At 40.5% G+C, this 23,911-nt stretch overlaps 1 protein-coding gene across 1 annotated transcript in view; it reads left to right on the top strand.

The window, feature by feature from the left end:
• The window catches only part of LOC114658250 (opioid-binding protein/cell adhesion molecule-like), an 820,579-nt gene that overhangs the window by 774,572 nt on the left and 22,096 nt on the right, over positions 1-23,911 (top strand). Inside the window, exon 4 of the mRNA XM_028810399.2 lies at positions 17,484-17,618. Within this exon, the coding sequence (XP_028666232.1) occupies positions 17,484-17,618 (135 nt within the window). The remainder of the gene's footprint in view (positions 1-17,483; positions 17,619-23,911) is intronic.

Raw genomic sequence — 23,911 nt, 5'->3', positions numbered from 1 at the left:
GGGAACTTTCTCTCAACAATACCCTCTACCAGGCCACAAGGACCTCACCATTGTTACTCCAAAGAAGCAGCCTTGTGAGTGTCCAAATTGATGGGTGGGTTTGCCACCATGAGGTCTGGGGAAATACACAGCCCTACGAGGCAGTCACCCCCTGTTTTTCTATTATATTTCCTGACTGGAAAAGGGGACACTAACCATCCCAACTGGGACACCCATTCATCGCCATTATATAATATTTGTATTTATGGTGATTGCAAATGGTTCTGTACCATATTCCAGTTTGAAGGAGTGAAAAATGCAAAAAATAATGCCAAGAGCAGGCAAAGAATTTATTTAATCAGCTTTCTTTTAATATTCTAAATAGGCCACACATGGTAAAAGGCAACAGGAGAGTTGAAGAGGCATAGGTTAAAAGTCACAAGTGTCGTTGATTATAAACAAGAGCAGAATGAGAACAGAGTTTCAATGCATTGATAAATGAATTATTGGATATGGATAATGAATATGACATTATATTTTTATATACCTTATTTTGGTAACAGTTTAGTTTAGGTACTGCAAAAATACATCTATTACATCTTTACTCTTATGTAATACAAGGGGGAGTCAAGCTAAAGTTAGAAAATTGGATTTATGAGAAAATGGAACGCACCTTAGCAAAACTGATCATGTCATTTCTCAATGTAGTCTGCACCCTTCTCAATGCACTTGCGCCACCTGCCTGGAAGTGCCAGCAGAATAAAAGGCTTTGTCTTGTCCTCGCCACCACTTGTGCACCAGAGTTATTGTCGAACACTACATGTCAAGGGGTACTACAGTCACTGTGACTTGCTGGAGACCAACTTGAAGCCTGCTATTCGATCCAAAGCAGCAAGGAGTCCTTTTGCTGTGAGACAATGACACACACTGCTAAGGACACCAAGGCTTGTCTGGAGAAACTGAAGTTTGAGGTATTGACACATCCTCCTTATTTGCCAGATTTGGCACCGTGTGATTTCCACCTTTTTGGACCACTAAAAAAACATCTGGGTGGTCATTGATTCAAGACAGAAGACAACAAGAAGAAAGTGGTGCACGAGTGGTGGCGAGGATAAGACAAAACCTTTTATTCTGCTTGCACTCCCAGGCACTTCCAGGCAGGTGGCGTAAGTGCATTGAGAATGGTGAAGACTCCATTGAGAAATGACATGATCAGTTTTGTTAAGGTTCATTCCACTTTCTGATAAATCCCATTTTCTAATTTTAGCTTGACTCCCTCTCGTCAGACCTTAACAAAGGCTTCTTTTGGTCTTCTTATCACTTATAAAACATCAGTTGAAGGGTTATTCTTCTTTTTACAGTGAGGCATATTGACATGATGGTAAAATGACTTCTTAAAATGATGGATTCACAGGTCTTGTACTAAATATGTTATCAAGAGGACTGGGTCTCAGTGAAGCCAACACAGACCACAAACAGTGAAGTTTGGTTAGTAGGTCACATTTCACTACACTATGCACATTGCATAAACACTTTACTGATGCTTTTAAAGTGTTATTAAGACCCAAAGAAACCTTTGTCAAGGTCTTGTAACATAATAATAATAAATGAGTAATAGTGTGTAACGGGTACACAGCTCGGATCAAAAATACCAGTTTTTAAATAAATCATCGATTGAAGCCAGGAGCTGCTATTCACCACACCTGAACCACATCCCTGTAAGAAATAGGAGAAGTGTGAGGCGGAAAAGGAAAAAAAAAATGGTCAAGAGACCCGGATAGAGTGAGTGATCGGCGCTAAAGGGACGGATCGTGCCCACTGACTATGTGGAGGAATCAAGGAGGAGTCCACTTTAGGGATCTGAGGACAACAGACTCTGAGCGGTCTAGGAGACACTGGTGGAGGCAGCTAAGACGGGGGTCGGTAGAGAGAGGACCACATTGGCTGAAGTCTCGTAGGCTGAGCAAACCTTAAATGAGCTGAAGAGGCTGGGAATGAGCTGTGTCTGGCTGGTGTAGCCCCAATGATTGCTGCTGTTTTAGTCTCGTTTTAGCCTTGTTTTAACCGTTTGGGATTTTAACTTTTTATGGATTATTTATTTATAGACATTTGAGTACTGCACTTTATTTTGAACACTTTTGGTTTTGGTTTGTTTTTAATAAAAGCACTTTAGCACTTTTTGCACCATCCCCTTGCTTCGTTGTTTGTTCACTGTCCAGCTCATCCGGTGACATTATTGATGGTGTCGGGTTCAAGAGCTCCCAAACTGGAGATGGGAGCCTGGAGCAGAAACCACATTGTCACAAAGTTTTACCCTCATTTTTTAGGTAGTCTGTGAGTGCTTAGTACTGGTTAAGGTCTATGATTCAGCACCACAAGGATGTTGGTTGAATCCCCACTTCTAACTTGCTGTGTGATACTAAACCATCACTTAGCCTCCGTCTGCTCCAATTGCAAAAAAAAAAAAACAATGGAAACAATTGCACTACATTCTTATTTTGTATGTCCCCTTGGAAAAATGAGTCAGCCAAATGAAAAATAACATGTGTTGGGTCAAGGTAGGATATTTTAAGGAGCAATGTTTGCATCTAGTTTAATTAGCACCAGAAACAGTTAATACAAACATATGGGCAGGCACCACAGTTGGACTTTTTACAAGCGATTGCATATAATGTTGTCCTATCAATAGGCTATATGGTGGTGCTGACATACTTCAGGTGAAATCTCAGCTAGCTTAATCACTTCCACTGTCCATACTGCAGTTGCGATTTTTGTTTATTGGCAAGGATGTCCGAGAAAAAGAAGTTGAAGTTTCAACGTACAGATACTGGAGCTCTACGGCTGAACATTGTTGTGTAATTTTATGTTGAGCTTCTAGTAAGTACAACAAGGCACTTAGTTTTCATACATGTCCTTCCGATGCAGAAACCTGATCTAAATGTATCATGTCTATCCACAGAGAGAGCTTTACGGTTAGTCCTCATACTCAAGAGGATTTTCAGGAGCCAGGGTTAGAGACAGGGTGGCGACTGTTGAAGAAGACAAAGGTTCCTATGTCCTTTGAGTGGAACAGTTTCTCCGTTACATTTTCAAGACCGGGGGTTTGGAAGAGGAGAAAGCAAAATGACAACCCAGACAAGGAGGAGGATGATAAAATCCTCGAGGACCATATTTAGTAATAACATATTTGTGCCATGTAAGTTCAGAGTAGATAATAGTTTTTAATACATCTGGATCTTGCCTTCGTAATTGTGGATGTAGCTTGAAACACAGTTTAAAGCCTTTCTCCTTTTTAGCTCCTAATGCAACTCAGCTAGACCTCAGCAATGCAGGTTGGACAGGCTTGGAAGGACATCGTACTCCGACAAAATCAGAAACATCAGTCTAGCTGGTTCTGATTTCCAAAGTTCTGCCCATGTGATCTTTTAGGCACAACTATTGTAGTCCATTTAAACATCCATCCATTTTCTATTAACTTATCCAATGTACTGGATGCAAGGCAAAAAGTGAACTTGGGTGGGGTGCCTTGCTCACATTAACACTTTGGACACATCTGATAATATAATCGACAATTTAGTCCATGTTATGAAAGATAGATGCAACTTACGTTATTTACCATAATTCTGGGCAGGTCTTCAAGTGATCGGATGGGAAACGCCATAGCTACTCTGTTTTGATATCAGCACTGGAAGTGCAGCAGCTGACTGATGCAGAATCCAGAAGAGCGTGCGCATGTAGCCAATTGCACCGTACAGTTACTCTGTAACTTCATAGTTTTCAGTTGTCTCTCAATTTATGTATGGAATTTTTTTTGTCAGTGGTAGTGCTGCTGCCTCACAGTTAGGAGACCCGGGTTCGCTTCCCGGGTCCTACCTGCGTGGAGTTTGCATGTTCTCCCCGTGTCTGCGTGGGTTTCCTACAGGTGCTCCAGTTTCCTCCCACAGTCCAAAGACATGCAGCTTAGGTGGATTGGCGATTCTAAATTGTCCCTAGTGTGTGCTTGGTGTGTGTGTGTGCGACTTGCGGTGGGTTAGTTTCCTGCCTTGCGCCCTGTGTTTGCTGGGATTGGCTCCAGCAGGCCCCCGTGACCCTGTAGTTAGGATATAGCGGGTTGGATAATCGATGGATGGATGGCTTTTTTTGTCATGTTATATTTTCTGTTTTGCAAGTTTCTTTGTAGACCTTCTGTATAAATTGCACAGTACAATGACCCTTTACTAGCTGCGTATTTTTGTCGTGCCACCACTGAACTGGCTCACCGTCATGTGATGAGCGATAGACGTCTCAGCATCTCCCTTTACCTGTGCATCTAAAACATTGTGTGACACTCCAACAAAAGTCTCAAGCCTGGGTGATACAATCATCTGATGAATTGTGTTAATTGTTCCAACATGTCATACATTTGGAAATATTATACTGTGATTATTCCCAATAAAAGTTAAAGCTGTGTGTAAGATGTGGCCACATTGACATTTTTTCAACTGAAAACTATAGTTTCAAAAGTATTGTTTTTTTGGTAAGACTGATGTACACACATTAATTCTCAAACCTATTCATCCAATCCGCAGTCCATCCTAATGACACTGGGTACAAGCCAGGAAAGAAAAATTCCAGACAAGGAAGTGGTCCATTCCAGGGCACACACACTGAAGCAAGGCCAGTTTGGAATGACCAGCATCCTAACATTCACGTCTTTGGGATGTGGGTGAAAAAACATAATACAGTCCATGGGACAACATGCAAAATCCATATAGACAATGGCTGAGCATGGGATTTGGACCCAGGACACTAGATATGTGAACCACCACTCAGTAAGACAAGTCCATTTATAATTTTTAATATTTGTAATACATGATTTCTTTAATAAAGGTCTAACTTTGGCCATTTGAATCTGGGACAAAAACAACCCATAAAATTTATAAAGCACATCTAATTGGAGCTTTACAAACTCAGTATAATTGAATTTTTCAGAAGGCTACTTACAATATGGGCATAAACATGAAAACTTTCAGCTTCAATTTTTGAAAAGATCTGGACAAAGTTGCACAATGTCCTGCTATTTTTCCAGTTTATTAAACTGGGGGGCTTGCTATGATTCAACAGTACTTGATCATGCTTGGTGGCCAAGCTGACTGTTTTAAATAACCAGGTGATACTTTTTGTCTTTGCAATGATCAAACATTGAGATTCTAAAATTAGGCCAAAAATGTGCCATATGGAGCAGCATTAGCAGCAGTCCAATTGAGTACAAAACCTAATAAATACACCCAGTGGAGCTTTGGGAACTGTGCTGCTCTGCATATTGATTCCATAGGTGTTAATGCCATGTTGCCTCTTTTCCTGTATCTAATTATTTTGAAGTTCTTCCAAATAATACTTGTTCCAATATTTGCATTCAACTGTCATCTCTACCCCATTAGCAGTTACACGTGCCTCAGAACTCTTTACCTATTTTAAATTTTTCTTCCCAGTACAATTTATGTAATGTCAATTCTACATTAGATCTAATGACCATTCACTACCTATTTTACGTACCCTCAATTAATTATTGAAGTAGATTCACTTCTGAGCAAAACCAGTTTGTTTTATTTTTAGTGTTAATATCAACAATACATCTGCCTGTCTGCTCTTCTGCCAAATGGCTGTTCACAGACATCCTCTGTCTCTGGAGCCACTGCTGCCAAAGAACTGAATTTCATTTTAGTGTGCCGCAATGATTCTTCAATCCAAATTCTTAATGTTTTCAGAGATAATGATTGTAGGAGTCTGCCTGTGTGTGTGCCACTACTGTCCCAGACAGAAATTGCCTTAAGCAGCAGTCTGCTAAATAGAGTGCAGTAGAAGAATGAGCCGACCAGAGATAGTTTGGTATAAAGCAGTCGGATTACAAACTGCAACGATTAGCTTAATAGAAAGCATTTCATTTGTTAATTGGCTTCATTCTTTGAAAACCTAACTAGTTCTACACTAAAACAGGCATATGCTGACCAGTGAACAATAACACTTGAAAGAAAGAAAGAAAGAAAGAAAGAAAGAAAGAAAGAAAGAAAGAAAGAAAGAAAGAAAGAAAGAAAGAAAGAAAGAAAGAAAGAAAGAAAGAAAGAAAGAAAGAAAGAAAGAAAGAAAGAAAGAAAGAAAGAAAGAAAAGGGGTGGATGGATAGATGGACGCTCCTTGCTAGGTGTGATTTGCTTTGTTGATGCAATTTGCTTTGAAACAAATGAACATCAGCAGGGCTCAATGAAACAAAGAATAAAGAAGAGAGACACAATACGAGGCTCATTCGGCTCTAAGTAGCTAACACGGCTGCCTGAGCCACAATGGGAAATGTAAAGCAGTTCTCTGATTGTTGAACGAGTCGTCTTGAAAGAGGCAAGATAGGCTTTTTGCAAAGCTGGGTGAGAGAGTTTGTTCTATAAGAGCCAAGTTTTAATTGTTTTTTTTTTTGGTTCTTATCTAAATTGTTTTTTCTCTATTAATGAGCAAATCTTGCAAAAGTAACGGATTGGGTGGAAGCCGAGCAGCTTTGTGTGCCACTGCTTGCACGCAGCTCTGACCCCTTTATGCTAATGTTACTGAGCCCTGAAATTCATGCCGTCAGAGTGGAATTTAAAGACTATAATACCTGCAGGGCCCATGTTCCCACTTTGCTGTTTAGCCATGATTCACGCTTTAAAGCATTTCTTTAGGAAGCAGTTTTTCTTATCTCGTCTGAAGCTGCAGTAAGCTCTGTATCCTGGCTCATTCAACATTCCTGCTAAAGAGTAAAACATTTATTGAAGCACTCAGTTGCAAATAAGCTGTGGCAAACGTCCGGAGTCTGTTTTCAAAGGAGCAGAGTAGAATACATTTCACATGGAGTATGTGAGCCGCATTTGCAGTATTAAAAAAAACAGCAAAGAAGAGAGGCATATGAGAGCAAGCAGACATTGATCCACTGATGTATTGTGTGTATCACAAACAGCTTTACAAAACAATGTAGAGATTCATTTTGCAACACATCTTCTCTAGATAGTTTTCTTACAAATTGTACTATACAACATTGTGTAACATTTTTATAACAATTTTCATAGTGAGCTTTCCCAGAAAGAAAATATAATAATAATAATAATAATAATAGGGTGGCACGGTGGCGCAGTGGTAGCGTTACTGCCTCGCAGTAAGGAGACCTGGGCTCACTTCCCAGGTTCTCCCTGCGTGGAGGTTGCATGTTTTCCCCGAGTCTGCGTGGGTTTCCTCCGGGTGCTCCAGTTTCCTCCCACAGTCCAAAGATATGCAGATTAGGTGCAGTGGCGATCCTAAATTGGCCCTGGTGTGTGTGTGTGTGCCCTGCAGTGGGCTAGCACCCTGCCCGGGATTTGTTCCTGCCTTGTGCTGGGATTGGCTCCAGCAGAACCCCGTGACGCTGTGTTAGGATTTAGCAGGTTGGAAAATGGATGGATGGTTTGATAATAATAATAATAATAATAATAATAATAAGAAGAAGAAGAAGAAGAAGAAGAAGAAGAATGGGTTCAGGTGTTTATTTAGATGGCATTTTTTAACACAATGTCTGTATTACTGTATTGATTATATCTTTGACCAAACTATGCTTTACTGCTTGTGTTTTGTTCTCTTAATAATAATAACTAACCAACCCGCGGCATAGCATCCATCCATCCATCCATTTTCCAACCCGCTGAATCCAAACACAGGGTCACGGGGGTCTGCTGGAGCCAATCCCAGCCAAGACAGGGCACAAGTCAGGAACCAATCCCGGGCAGGGTGCCAACCCACTGCAGGACACACACTAACACCAAGCACACACTAGGGCCAATTTAGAATCGCCAATCACATTAATCAGCATGTCTTTGGAAGGAAACTGGAGCACCCGGAGGAAACCCACGCAGACACGGGGAGAACATGCAGACTCCACGTAGGGAGAACCCGGGAAGCGAACCCGGGTCTCCTAACTGCGAGGCAGCAGCGCTACCACTGCACCACCATGCCGCGACCTAGCATACGCCACATAATTATTTATTGATGGGTGAACACTTCCTGAAAGACACAGTTGTCCAAATGGGGTGGGTTTGAAGATACGACTGTGAGTGAATGAAAAGATGGAACTCTGGAGAGAGCAACATTGTCCGTGACTGAAAACTGGTTTTGGCAGATACAGGCATATCTTTTAGAAAGTTTGGGCCTGCATCTTATTAATAGTCATTGCAAAGGACAATCTAACAGGAAATTGTCTGCGAGTAAAAGTAAAAGGCAAATTTGAATCTGATGGGATCAGGGAAATCCGGGGAATAAGGACAGTTTGTGAGGTAGCAGCTGCGATTGTTTTACACTCCAGTACATTGTGGTGAATGCTGAGAACAGTCAGTCTAGTGCCTTTACAGAGACTTATTGCTGGCATGAGGTTACTGAGAAGCATGACGACTGAACCAATTTTAAGTTTGAGTTTATGCGGAGGCATGCCAGTGGGAGTAAGACTGCTAAGAAATTCTTCGGGGAATGAAAGTTGATGTGCGGGATCCTATGTGATGATGGAGTCAACGCTGGTGAAAGTTACTTCGTCAGAAGGGATAAGTTTCAGTACCTGTTCATTAAGGTGTAGCGAGTCTTCATTGGTGATGCTTAATATAGCTCGCGTACTGAGTTGTTCCAGAGTCACAGTTCAGAAGTCGATGTCGCCATATAGTTGTTGAATGGATCAGAAATAAAACTGAAAAGAACAATGAAAAGTCAACGTGGCTCAGAGGTGCATGTGGACTGTAGCAGAGACGAAAGTGACTGAGGCGGTGTTTGGTGAGGTGTTGCGTGCCTCGAGAGCGAGGGTGGACTCAGGAGGAGGATTAGAGTTGGTGGGCAGGGCTCTGTCGTGCGTATCCCATGGTCTTAGAGTTGGTGGGCGGGGCTCTGTGAGTTGGCGGGCGTGGCTCTGTCGTGCGTATCCCATGGTCTCTGTCATGCGTGCCATGGTCGGCGGCTTAGTGAATTGTTGGCGGGCGTGGCTCTGTCTTGCGTGCGTCTTGCTTGCCATGGACTTAGTGAATTATATATATAGATGTATCCATTGCCTAACTTGCTATATAACACTCAGTCTTACTGGAAAATATGCAGATTTACAAAACAAGGTAACCTGCATGGATGAAAAGAAAGTAAACTCACAAAGATATGGGGAGAACATGCAAACTCCACACTGACTGCGACTGAACCAGTTTTTATCACTGTCTTGACTATACAATACTACCACTGCTACTACTACTACTACTACTACTACTACTAAGGCTAGTAATCATCATCATCATTATCATCCTCATAATAATAACAAGTAATGACCAAAGAAGAAGGGAGAGATGCTATCCAGACAGCACCGTAAAATCCAAAGCAGACAGTAAAATCCATGGCAGATGGTAAAACAGTATATCGGGGCAAAAGGTGAGTAGACAGCTAAAGCTTGATAAAATCCGTAAAATCCACGGCAGACGGTAAAACAGTATATCCAGGCAACAAGTGAGTAGTCAGCTAAAACTTAATAAAACTTAATAAAACTTCGTAAAATCCGTAAAAACCCACAGCAGACGATAAAACAGTACAAAAAAGTACGAAACTTTCTAACTAAAAACTAAATTAAACTAAAAACTAAAAGTAAAATAATAAATTAAATTAAACTCAGAGGGAGAAGCGGCGAACATTCAACGCCAGCGTCCTCTCCACCCTTCTGATTCACTGCAATTACCTGTCAGTCACCTGACCTGCATGTCTCTGGACTGTGGGAATAAACCAGAGCAGTTGAAGAAAAATCCACACACACAAAGGGAAAACATGTAAACTCCATGCAGAGAGGACCTGGGAGACAAACCCTTGTCTCCTCACTGTGAGGCAGTAGCACTACCACTGCACGATTGTGCTGCCAATAATAATAAAAATAATAATAATATCATTATTATAATTCATTCATTTTCTTAACCTGCTTAGGCCAGTGTCTCATTACATGACTTTCCCATGATTTTTCATTGTTGCCTTCATTTACTTAATCTTATTAAATCACAGCAACTTGTAGCATACTGTTGTGACTTTGAGTTTTTTGTTTATTTTATCAGCAGTTTAATACATTTCTTCTGACATCTTTTTTTTTCATGGTCTCAAAGCTATTCTAAATTTAGTTTCTCTTTTGTGGCCTTATTTTCTTTCAAGAATAAGTATATTTTATTGTTATGTTTTGGTTATTTTGCATGGGTGTTGCTATTTTGTGGTTTAGTTGTCAGGATACTGTTGTCCCACTGTGTGTTTCGTCTAAGTGGGTATGTTCTAAAAAACATGTGGCGAGCTAATCCTAATAACAGGCTTCAGGTATTATGTCTTGTGGCTTTGATTTTGTTTCACATACAACATTGAATTTTGTTAAATGATCGCTTTCCCTTCAGGTTTTGACCCTGCCTGTTTCCCGGTTAACGCTTCCATCTCCTGCTCCCAATTACTTTTGGCCATCCAATGCCAGCAGATCATCCAGTGCAACACTCCCTGTTACAGACAGCTATAGTGTGACGTCCCCCACAACTCAGTCATAGCACACTCAACAACCCTTACACCTTTGTGTGACTCACTAAGACAAACTCAAACTGATTTAGTTTTCTTGTAATGATTGAGAGTTAACATCGACAAATTGTAAATAGTGCAGATGATTATGATCAACAGACATCTTTACACCAGGGTTAACTGCAAATGGGCAACAAGGAAGTACAGTATTGTCAGTAGTAGTATGAACCTGACACCAAACACAAACATCATTGAAACTTGAATAGTCAGAATCTATCGAACAGGTGCCAGTTTCACTGTCCATGTCAATGTCAGATGACCATGTCACACTTTCACCACTATTACTCGATTTGAGCAATGCTTCAGTTTCAGTTTGTTCTAAAATGGTTAAAAGGGTGTTTGTTTTCGTTTGTGTTACAAACCTCTAATGAATATTAATGTGTCACCATAAGATTACCATTTTGATCAACTTAATCTTCATCAAATACCACTTCTATAGTGTATCTCCATTCTGAAATTCTATTCCAGTTCTTGCTGTGTACCTTCTGATGATTCAAGTCAATGTCAAGTCAAGTTGGGGAGCATGCACTGGTACAGTGCGTTGCCACACCCACTACACGACGAAACAAAACGGGATCCTGGTTGGCAACCCCCCAAGCAGACACGCAGTCCAGTCCCACCCTCCGGAAATGACCCTCTCTTTGTCGCAGCCAGGTGTTACGTGGGCGACCCCTAGGCCTGGTCCAGCCACTCGGGTCCCCAACAATAAGGCTCTTACAAGCTGGATCACCCTCGGGGAAACACGCCACATGGCCGTAGTGCCGTAACTGACACTCCCTCACAATGCAGGTAATGTGCCTCATTTGGGACTCCATGAGCAACCGCTCATTCGACACAAAGTCAAACCAGTGGTACTCAAGGAATTTCCGGAGAGACACAGTACCAAAGGAATCCAGTCTTCGTCTCAGGTCACTGGATAGCGTCCATGTCTCACAACCATATAGCAAGACAGGAAGCACCAGGACTCTAAAGACTTGGACCTTCGTCCTTTTGCATAGATATCAGGAGCACCACACACCCCTTTCCAACGACCTCATGACCCCCCATGCTCTCCCAATCCGTCTACTGACTTCATAGGAAGAGTCACCAGAGATATGAATGTCACTGCCAAGGTAAGTAAACCTCTCAACAAGGTCGACACTCTCTCCGCAAACAGACACACTGCTGATGGCTGTGCCCAAGAGGTCATTACAGGCCTGGATCTTGGTTTTTATATGGGCACTCACAAGCCCAGACACTCAGACTCCTCGCTCAGTCTCTCTAGCACCCCGATCAGAGCTGCGAAGATCACAGCATCGTCAGCAAAGTCAAGATCCGTGAATCTTTCTTCACCAACAAGATGACTCAAGATCGTTAGATAAAAAATATTGAATACAAAAAAATACAAAAAGTTGAGTCTATGCAAATAAGTCATGACTTTAAAACAAGGACAAACTCAGATATTTGATTGCTAAAATGAAAGCTATTAAAGAATCTAGGGGCCTGTATAGCATAAGTCCTATCCTCCTTATATTTAAACAGAGACCTAGAAATAGCAGGCAAAGTTAGATCTGATGTACTGAGTGATCTGAAAGATTCAAAAGGGTTTAACAACCCTGAAGTACAATCTGGAGTGAAACCGTTTAAAGCCTTGTGTGTAATTTACAAAAATCTTTAAATCAACTCTAAATCTTACTGGCAGCCAGTGTTAGGAGGCAAGCGCAGGGGTAATAGGGGCAGTAGCTTTTGTCTTAGTAAGGAGTCTAGGAGCAGAATTCTGAACTAGCTGAAGCCAAGTGAAAGTCTGAAGACAGATAAGAAGACAAAGAATTAAAACAATTTAGGTTTGATGATAGAAACAAAAAGACAGAATAAAGCTAACTGTATTTATGTTTCAATTAAAATGTCTGTACTACTTTCACTTGCCTAATGTTCAAACTTTAAATCTGAATTGAAAATTCAGTTCTTGATTTCTTTCATATAAAATCTAATAAAGACAATGATCAAAAAGAAACTAAAACATTGAGAAACAAAAGGAACTGTAAAAAAAAAAATATACTAAATAATTCATGTAGAGCTGGTGAAATCTATGGTGTTATTCAAATGAGAAAAAAAGAGTCATTTGAGGGGAAAAATATTCTGGACTCCTGTTGTACGTCAAGTGTAACAGTTTATGCTTGCAGTTTATGCCTCTGGAGATATGATTAATGACTGATTGTACTTTCCCTGTGAAAACGTCGACCTTACACTACTGATCCTCTGCCATTGTAGAACATCATGCTATCAGAGCCGCCAGTCCTGTCCTTTGAGAGTGGCCACTGGGAACCCCACGGGGGGCGTTACCAGCTCTAACAAAAGCTTGTAATCTGTTCATGAGCAGGATCTGCTGTTTTCCTTTCTCTGCCATCAGGCATGATGAGCCTGAGGAATTCTGAAAATGTTAATTAAATTTGTTTGGCAAGCGTTGAGCTCTAAAAAAAAGCTCAACTTTGGAGGTTCTTGGTCCTTACAGGAGTATTTGTTAGTCTGGATGACTCTTAATTTCCAACAGACAGAAGCTCTTTTCAAAAGTTCAGAGGGTGAGGATTTCAGCATGTTTCCCACTAGCTCAGAATCAGAGTTGCTTATTTGTGCCGTTTAGCTGAGGCTTTGTAGTGTGATCTCCTGGATTAGTAAAGCTGTCTCCACACTTATTTGGCACTCAGTGTTTTTAAGTTATTACTTGGAAAACATGTGTGGTTGATCAGATTGGTAGTCCATCTGATTGAATCTAAGGGCCTTTGTGTTTGTTGTCCTCTTTAGTCGATTAAGCAGGAGCATTTCAAACTGAATCAGCCAAGTGTGAACTTTAAAGAAAGAGTGGCAGAAAGCCAAAGTGGGTATGTGCCATCTGTGTAATTAAGAGGGTGAAAATGAACTGTCCTTACTTTATATATCAAGTATTATTACAAATCCCTTTAACATATGAATATTGTATTAGTGCCGTTCAAGGTGAACATTAGCACAAAGTTGCTTACCTTTTTTGTGACTTATTTTTGACCCCTCATGTACTTTGCCCAGCCACTTCATGGTGCTGCAATACGTTCTAATCTAACTTCATCCATCACTTGCTGGTGTTTTGGGGGGAATCGTTCTCTTCTGCACCACTGCCATCTAGAGAGCCTTGAATGTATCAATATGAAGAGTATTGCCTTGGAGGAATATGTGCTAAAGTGGTTAACCACGTTTGGTGCCTTTTGACTTTTATTCCAGCAGAGCTCTAAAGAATACACTCACATTTAGGTTTAGAGTTAAAGTTTATTGTTATATGCACAGTAAAGCAATTCTTATACCATGCAATGACATTCTTATTCTGTCTGTCCTCCTATCCCAGCAAACATGCACACAATGGCCCCTGTGGGCAGAGTATGGGCAGTATGGGTTTGGGGAAACCCAATTAAATACTGCAATGGACGAATGTGGAGGCTGCCATAGTGGGACTCTTGGCAAAGTTCCCCTAGTGGTCCAAAATCAATGAATCGCTGGCAGTCCAAGTTCAGCAAGTCCCTCACTGGCCCATTCTTGGTTTGGTAAGGTTGGATATTTCACTACCCTATACTGTATGTTTCCCACTTTTTAATGATGTCACAGTGTAAGTAATGCAGTGAATTAGTAATTATGGTGGGTTTGGGGTTTTAACAGTTTAAATGACTTCAAAAAGTATTTTTTATATAGGCTAAAATTTGACAATTTTATATACTGTATTATTATTAATGTTTTCTTGTTCATAAACTGTAACACTGCAAAAAAAATAAATAAATAAAAAAGCTTAATTAGTACTAATAAATGCAATGGCATTTTGTGTTTTGTACAAATAAATCCTTTAAAACCTCATTAATATTGTGTTTTTATTCCTTTTCTTATCAATTAATACCGTGTAAATCTTCATAAATACACATCATTTAACCCTTTGTGGTCGTTAGGCCAGAAAACTGGCCTTAGTAAAAAGTGCGCTATAGGTCGTCAGGCCACCGCTGGTGGCCCTGCAAGTTTCTGACCGATTTGCAGTCGCCTGGTCGAGAAAAGTGGCCTGTGTTATTCCTACGTGCTTGAAAAAAATAACTGCTGTAATTATTGGCGTTTTTTCAATAATTAATTACGACTAATGTAGCGTGACGTTGAAAATTAAATTAATTGATAAAAAACAAACCTTTAAAAAATCTTTCAAGGAAAGGTTCCGTAAAGAGTGGTGTGGTGGTAGCTGTGCTGCCTCACAATACGGGGAAGGGGTGTTCACATCCTGTGTGATGTTTGCATTTTTCCCATGTCTATGTTGGTTTCTTCCCACAGTCCAAAATCATGCAGGTTAGGTGGACTGGTGGTTCTGAACTTGTGTCAGGGTGTTCACCCTGTGATATGTTGTTCCTGCCGGTGCACATTGCTTACTGGGGTAGGCTCCAGGTGCTGCACATCCCTGCCCTGGGTAAGTGGATATACAAAAATGAACGGATGAACTAATAAAGTATGAACTTTTTTTCACGTTCATGACCAAATTTGCTTGCCCACACTGTACCAGTGGTTTGGAGACAGTGTTGCCCAATGTAAAATCCAAGTTGGGCCATTGTTGGCTTCCCACCCACATATGGCCGATATGTTTGTCTACACTGGGTCTTCACTGGCCTAATGTCAATTTGTTTGCTGGGGTCCACCAATAACCCAAATAACACAATTAACAATTGTTCGTCTTTGCATCCTACAAACAACTGCACTCCAAATTTAACTTTCCAGCAACACATTTCTTTCACTACCTTCAAATTAGAAACTTTGTTAAACAAAACCTACCTAATTTTCCTCACCTCCCACCTACCTCTATACCAGAAGAAATTTTGATCAGTCTTGAGGACTCCGGCAGTATCTCCGTAATATATAAAAACATTTTGAAGTCCCTCCCTTTCAAAGATCCCAGAGTACAGTGAGAAAAGGATCTCTCACTCAACATCTCAGAAAAGGAATAGAAGGTAGCAATGCACAGAATTCACTCGAGTTCCATATGTGCAAAGCATATAATTATTCAACTTAAAATTAAACATTGAGTGCATCTCTCTCAAATTTTAAATTGTCCAAAATGTTTCCCGGGAAAGATCCAACCTGCGAATGTTGCAATCAAGTTCCAGCCTCACTGGGCCACATGTTTAAGGCCTGCACCAAATTAGCATCATTCTGGACCAAAATTTTTAAATGCCTCTCAGACAGCCTTGATGTCACAATCCCTCCTAATGCATTAACAGCCGTGTCTGGTGGACCCCCAGATGGGCGTAAAGTGAAGAAAGACAAACAAACTGTAATTGCCTTTACTTCTCTTCACTATTAGCACGTAGACTTATTTTGCTCAACTGGAAGAATCCTAACTCACCTCTTTTAAGTCAGTGAGTAGCTGATGTTATATATTATCGAAAATTGGAAAAAAATCTAATTCTCACTTAGAGGACCTGTACAAAACTTTTTCAAAACCTGGCAGGATCAGATAAATAATATTTTAGAGTAAGCATTTAAATTGAGGAAGTGGATTCTCTCCCCTCTTTTTCTATTCTATCTATTTATATTTATTTATTTACATATTTTTACTATTATTAAAGTGCTACTCTGCTGACCTAGCTCTCTTTCTCATGGGTGAGGGTTGATTTGTTTCATACCAGTTTTGTTAAACTTGACTTGCATGTATGGAATGTTTTTTGATTTTAATAAAATAAAATATTAATTAAAAAAAAATCTGCATCATATTGTCTGTGTATATAACCTCAGAAGTGATTTAATATTTGCCCAAAGGAAAAAAGTACAAAAAAACTATTATGGCTGTTTAATGTCCTTTATGATGTCACTGGTCTGCCTGATAACTCTACAGTAATATACAGTATGTTGTCCAGAGATGGTAGAGCTGTTCCCGAAATATTTTGGGCAGTTCTCACCACCTTCTGCAAAACTTTGCAATTCTTTGCAGAGCAATTCCCTAACCAAGCTGTAATAGCAATGGGCAGGATACTCTCATGGCATACTGAATTTCTTTAACAATCTGAGGACGTACAGATACTTTTGGGATTTCTTAACCATCTGGGTGGTGCTGTGAGACCACATACTGTAAGGTCCACACTGATGCAAATGCCAAGGAGCTAAGAGATGTCAGCTCTCTTTATCTCTGCCTCACCAATGTGCAATGCTCTGTTCTGCTCCCTCCTCTTTAAATTAAGCAAAGTGTTATTCAAATCAGGGTGGTATGGTGACGTAGTGGTTAGGGTTGCCATCTACCAGCTTCAGAGTCCTGGGTTGGAATTCCAGCTCAGGTGTTGCACTTAACAGTATCATCTCCAGACAGAGGAGCAGCTTCAGCAACAGACTGCTGTCACTGTCCTGCTTCATTGACAGACTGAGGAGGTCGTTCCTCCCCCACACTATGCGACTCTTCAGTTCCACCCGGGGGGGTAAACGTTAACATTATTCAAAGTTATTGTCTGTCTGTATACCTGAATTGTTATCACTCTTTAATTTAATATTTTCTTTATCAGTATGCTGCTGCTGGAGTATGTGAATTTCCCCTTGGGATTAATGAAGTATCTATCTATCTATCTATCTATCTATCTATCTATCTATCTATCTATCTATCTATCTATCTATCTATCTATCTATCTATCTATCTATCTATCTATCTATCTATCTATCTATCTATCTATCTATCTATCTGTGTGGAGTTTTCACATTCTCCCCATGTTCATGTGGGGATGGACGCTTCTCTTTCAATAAGTGTACCATGTGACGACTCTGGGTGATTCCTTTGGACCCCTAGGGCCTAAAGAAATTCATTAATTCAATACTGCTTTTCTGCCAAAAAATGAAATTTGTATTTTCAAATATAATGAATTACTGACCAAGACTAAACTTCTTGTGTTATTATTTTCTCATTTTCTCCAGCTCACCAGTTTCAAAGTGATGGAGAATATCTGGAGATTACAGAAATTTCAAAGAACCAGTCAGGAATATACGAATGCAGCGCCAGCAATGACGTCTCTAAACCAGATGTCAGGAAAGTACAAGTAACAGTAAATTGTAAGTTTGTTTTCTTTTAATTGCTCTTATTACTGTTTCCATATTCTTTACGAATTATGTTTGTTAAGGTTCAGCATTACACTGCGCATTTTAGGATCCCCACATTCACATGCTGTGTCATCTCTGAGTTTGATCACTGATGTGTATGAGTGACATGAGCTGTGAGTGGCGCCATCTTCTGGGAAGAAGAGCTAATTTATGCCCCCTTTCTTAAATGTTTATTAGGCATAATATAACATTCACAATCCAAAAGAGGTTAATGATAGGGTCTTAGCTTACCCTGGCAGCCTCAATACAAAGTAGAAGCCATCCCCGGATTGGGTGTGAGTCCACTACAAGCCCACAAACACACACACTGTATATCACATTATCATTCTGGTTACTTAAAATTGAGGTCTTTATGATGTGGGAGGAATGTAGGAGTCATTTTTGTGGAAGTGGTTTATATTTGTAGTGTACCTAGTTGAAAAGACACAAAAGTCTCAACACACTGGAAAGGTTTAGGGCAGCCACCCGTATATTGTCCATGGCTGCAAAAGGTTTAAAGAAAACAAGTTGTTGTTATCAGGTTGAGTTCTAGGACTGAACTCATGAGGTTTTGGAAGATGGTGGTTTTATATGTCACGAACTGGATGTGATGTTAGCCTGGGCGTTGGAACCAGAAGTGACGTCAGCCTGGGTGCCGGAACCAGAAGTGACTTTAAATCAGGCAGGTTTTCCCGTATTTGTCCTGCAGAGATAACAGAAGTAGGTTTAGAACACCTAATTACCTCCACTTGGTCCACTCAGCTGGCCCCTAGTCACACATGTGTGACACTAGACAGAAGGACCAAATAAATCTATTTAAGCCACATAATCAAGCACTTTGTGTTCACCCTAAATTAACCAATGGTACCCTGTGATATGCTAGCCCCCTTCTTTTAGTAAGGAAGACAAGCATTTTTCTTGGTCCTGTTTTACTTCAAGCCTCTTCAGCATGCAAGACATAGCGCAAAACACAATGGAGCCTAAGAGAGCTAAAATTGGACACAAGCTCTGTTAACAGTTAAAATCTGAAGGGTCTGTTTTATAATTTAAAATGGTCAACCTCCAACATTTTAATATTTTGTAAAGTAAAAAAATTATATAGCTTGTTTTGGTTTAAACTTTTGTTGTTGGAGATATTTTCATTTCAGTTACACCATGTGTGCTTTGGCAATTAAGCAGAAGCAATGGTGTCATAAACGGGCATGAATTTTTGAAATGATTTTTTAGGTTAAAAGCCAACCTTAATCAAACATTTCTGCTCCACTAATGTCACTGAAGCTAGACATGTAATATATACTGTATGTCTGTAGACAACCACGAGTGAATTTTGCTTAAAACTGTGTACGAACAATTTGACGACTCACTGAGGGTCACATTTCTAAACCCATCCAGCACCTCATGAAGTAGTTGCTCAAAGTAAGGGTGGTGATTTTGAACTGCAAAGAGCAGTGGTGCTCTCATTAACCAAATCTGACAGCGAGCAAGCTTCTACTTACTGTATGATCAAAAAGTCTCCTACAATACCCTATGAGACATGTAAATGTGTGTCGTGTGTGCAGAGAGCACATTGCATGTTTTAAAAATAAATGTAATCTGTTTTAAAAATAAATATAACCTCATGCAAGTGAAAAAACCTTTCTGTAGCATCAGATTAAACATTGGCATTCGACACCATCAGTGGTAAACCTGAACGATGTGTTGTCGCAGGTAGGGAATCCATTCCCGGATGGGTTTATCCATTCCTGGGAATTCAGGAATCCCACATTTCATTCCCGGGAATCCTGGGCCCCCGGAGATGACACAGTGTACGGGCATCTCACATGTGAATGGTTTTAGAATGACCGACACTTATTTTTAATAAAACTACTGCAATATGTTGACACAAACAAAAGACTAACCTTATCTACAAGCAGTTCATGCTGTCATATAAGTACATGTATCTTTAGTTGCAGTAATAAGAGAGTAGAAAGCACAACGTGTCCAGCGTGCAGTTTTCCATGCGAGAGCGCACCTTCATGCAGAAGTACACCAGCCGCTGAGAAAGCACGCTCTGCCTCCACTGAAGTAGGTGGCACAGTCATCAGATACTGATACACTTGTTCTAAACAACACCCGCGCTTGCCATTGCTCTGAAACACCGCCATTTCAGCTTTTACTGATGCATCCAGTTTATTGTCATCATTCTGTGATGGCAAGTTTCTTGGCATAGATAATGCGGATACTGATGCATTGCAATTTCAAGTTGCTGTTCAAAGCTGTTGTCTGATGAAGTGCAAGCTGCAGCAATGGCGCCACCTTAATTATTTTCAGCTATAACTCTGTTATTTCTTGATCGATTTTTACACTTTTACATGTTATATATATGAGCTTGGCCGTTCCCCCTTTCCCAGGAATTACAGCAGTTTCATTCCCAGGAATGCAGGAACGAAAAATGTCCGGGAATCCCAGGCTCCCGATTCCCTAGTTGCAGGTGCTGTGTTTGCTCTCTGGTTTTCAGTGTAGGAGTTGATATAAGCTTGAAAGAATTGGGAACTACAGTCATGAAAAATATGAACTGCAAAATATGCATTTGAAGTAAACAGTGTGTCACACTCCGTTCAAAGGACTGCCGCTAAGTGAGCTGAGCCACAGGAGATGCAGGTTTCAGTACTCAAACCATCCGAATCAATACATTTGCCTAACAACTCCAGTAGATGCACAGATGAGTCTGCACAGCATTCACCTTCTGACTGCACGTCTAATCGAATAACTAGCGAACTTTAACATTACTGTCTAATTGGAAATGCAATATTACCATGACAAAATCACCATAACATGTTGTGTATCCGTAGCCCATAATGCATTTCTAAATTCTACTTGCTGTTGTTATGTCATGCAGCAATGCAGTAGTTAAAATAACAGAAAGATATCGTAGCAGACAGAGACACTTCTCAGACTTGTGGAGCCCAGTAGCAGCAGGGGTCTACATATCTGTGTCTTGTCTCCACTGTCCCAGCATGCATTGCAACATGCAAATTAATTATTCAGCTTCAGTTACCTTGTGCTACTGAGCTCCTGGGTGGATAACAGCAATTATAGATTTTAGGAAGAAGCCCTGTAGGTGTAGCCTTTGCAGCCCAGGATTTCACACTTTTAATGGTTTGTCCCAGGCATGTATTCTCGTTTGAGACTCGTGTAGGGCCACCGCAAAACTACTGGTTCACAGACAAAGCACAAAGCCTTCCATTGCATTCATTATTTTATTTTTTCTATATGCATTTTAAGCAAAAGCAGTGTTAAAAAGAAAACATGCTTGCAAACTTCCAAAAGTACCTAAGCCAAGCCAAGTGATCTGCCTGGCACTGTTAGAATTACACTAGCGAGTGCAACTAGCACATGCTGACCAGAGCAAATTTTATGACCTGTTGATCTGCATGCTGAGCCTGCCTGGCAAAATGTGCCCACTGACCTATAAGGACTGCAGAGTAACTGGCTGGTGCCCAGTCTGCACAGATCTGCCAGTGTATACATTACAGAACTAGAGAAAGAATGGCAGGAGCTCAACTAATTGATGCTAAATGAGCAAACTCTACTCTGTAAAGGGTGCACATTTAATTCAAGAGTAGATTAGCTGAAAAGTAAATAGAAACGGCTGAAAAAAATCAAAAAGCATAGCACCAGTATATTGCATGAAGAGGCAACTGAGATTGCAGAGATGAATAAAAAGAACCCTAAATTACAATAAATAACTTTACAGAAACTAGGGCCTTGCATTAATTACAAAGTATGGGAGTCAAACCCGGATTTCTTGTTTGAAATGAAAGCATGCTAACCATTACACCACCTTCACACTACCATTACACCTGGCATGATGCGGTTTCTCTGTCAAGAGGTTACACGGTAGTAGTTCATACCACTCGTTCTGACCTTGAGCCACCATTACTGAAATTATACGTCAAAAATCTGACATATGGTGAGAAATACCAGAGTGTCTATGGCTTGATTAACAAAGCTGCATATGAAGAGCAAACTGTTGTGCCAGTCGTGAATACTCAAAGCGGCTCAGCACAGATTCACTGCACCTGCTTTCTTAATTCCGGCTGTCCTCTTCACCGTGAATTGTGAGCAATGTAGTGGAAAAACATTCCTCTGTTTTCAAAGAGACCAGATGCAAATGCAGAACAACTCTATTTGTACACAGGTATGCACAAGTGTCTCAGTCCATGGAGACATCATAATTCATCTGCATTTACACTTTTATGTTAACATTAACTCATCTGATACATCACATCATCGGACTCTTAATATGCAGAATATGCAGAGCTTCATCCAATCAACGAGTGCCACCAGTGTTTTCTGACTCCTTTCGACTCTCCCATTAATCTGAATATTGCTTTGTGAATAGGGGTGGTCTGCGGACTCTTCTATTGATTTTAGCACTGCTTCATAGGAGGGATTTCCCATTAGTTTATTTCCACTTTCTAGAGGGGTGTTTGTTACTCGCCAACTTCATTTTACTCTTAGCGACTACCCTGGCGGCTCCTCTAAGATGTGGCAGCAGCCTCATATGCCTAGGCTTAAATCCACGTTTAGTTAACCCTATAGTTCTATATTTATTTCGCCTTATACAATTTCTTGTATTAGGAATTTGTTAGTTTTCGCATACCCCTTGGGGTCAGAGCGCAGGGTCAGCCATTGTACAGCACCCCTGGAGCAATTACAGGTTAAGGGTCTTGCTCAAGGGCCCAGCAGAGTAGGATCTCTTTTGGCAGTGATGGGGATTCGAACCGGCAACCTTCTGGATACCAGCGCAGATCCTTAGCCTCAGAGCCACCACTCCGCCCAAACATTCAATTCTTATCCTTATGTTTAATAATTCATTGTTGTAGCTTCCCACAAATATATACTTGTATTAAATTGTAAAATTATATCATGTATTGATTAAAAATATTGACTAAAAATTTATGGCAACTGCAAAGATGTTGTTAAATGTTTTTGAGAATAGGATGAAAACGGTTTTCTAGAATGTTGTAACACGGCTTATCCAAAACAAAACCCAGAGTGCTAAACTGTGAGCAGAGTCAAAACAAGAATTGGCAGAAGTCATTAACAAAAGTTTGAAGTTATAACCAGAAGCAAAAATGTTAGGACTTGTCATTTATTTTCACTGTAGATGGCCAAGGTCGTCCTATTCTTTACACAAACAAATAGAATTGTGCTTTTTAATTTACTTTTAGAAATGGCCAGATCCACATTTTATAGCCCTTTCTGAAATCACCACACACACCTGGCACTGCCACACCCTCAAACATGATCTGGCCTTCCGTTAATGCCAAGGCAGAATTCATACTCTGGTGCTGGATATGTGAATGACATGAGTGGCTCAACAATGGGAGGTGACTCTCTCACACACACACACACACACGCACACACAGACACACACCCATTCATTCATTCTAGGAGGCTCAATTAATTAAACAGTCTTATCTTTGGGAGGTAGAAGGAGTGAAGAGTTTGCCTGTTACAGAGTTCCAGTTTTCTCCCACATCCCAAAGATGACAGGGTCAGGATAAATGGCTGAACTGCTCGAGTGTAAGTGAATACATTCTGCAGATTCCTACTTTACACTCATTGCTGCCACCATACTCTTCAGTCCCAGATAGCCCTTTTATAAAATGAGTGTGTTTCAGAAAAAAAAAAACCTGCGGTGTGTGATGAAAATAGTGGGCCTCCCTCCTTGCCTCCAACGTGCAGATTTGATTAATCATTCACATGAGCGTAAGCGACTTTCATCTCCAGAGTTGGTTGATGCTTTCCTCTAGATGCTGCCAGAATAGACACCATACTCTCATGACCCTGTATTGGATTATGCAGCTTTGAGAATGTTACTTTAGACTGTCTTATTCGCAAACCATCTGAAACAATGAGGTAATAAAATCTAGTGATCAGGGAACTGGTCTTCCAGGCTTCTTCTATGCAGAAAATGGCCTTATAAATCCCCAGCAGTTAGTGTGTCCTACTGCCTAAGGTAGAGGGCTATCATCTATAACCCCAATTCCAATGATGTTGGGACGTTGTGTAAAACGTAAATAAAAACAGTATACAATGATTTGCAAATCCTTTTCAACCAATATTCAATTGAATACACTACAAAGACAAGATATCGAATCTTCAGATTGATAAACTTTATTGCTGTTTTGCAAATCTTCACTCATTTTGAATTTGATGCCTGCAACACGTTCCAAAAAAGCTGGGACGGGGCAGCAAAAGACTGGAAAAGTTGAGGA

The sequence above is a fragment of the Erpetoichthys calabaricus genome, chromosome 9 (genome assembly GCF_900747795.2).
Source record: "Erpetoichthys calabaricus chromosome 9, fErpCal1.3, whole genome shotgun sequence".
Taxonomy (NCBI): domain Eukaryota; kingdom Metazoa; phylum Chordata; class Cladistia; order Polypteriformes; family Polypteridae; genus Erpetoichthys; species Erpetoichthys calabaricus.
Note: the sequence above shows the minus strand (reverse complement) of the source record. Positions and strands in the feature narration are given on the sequence as shown.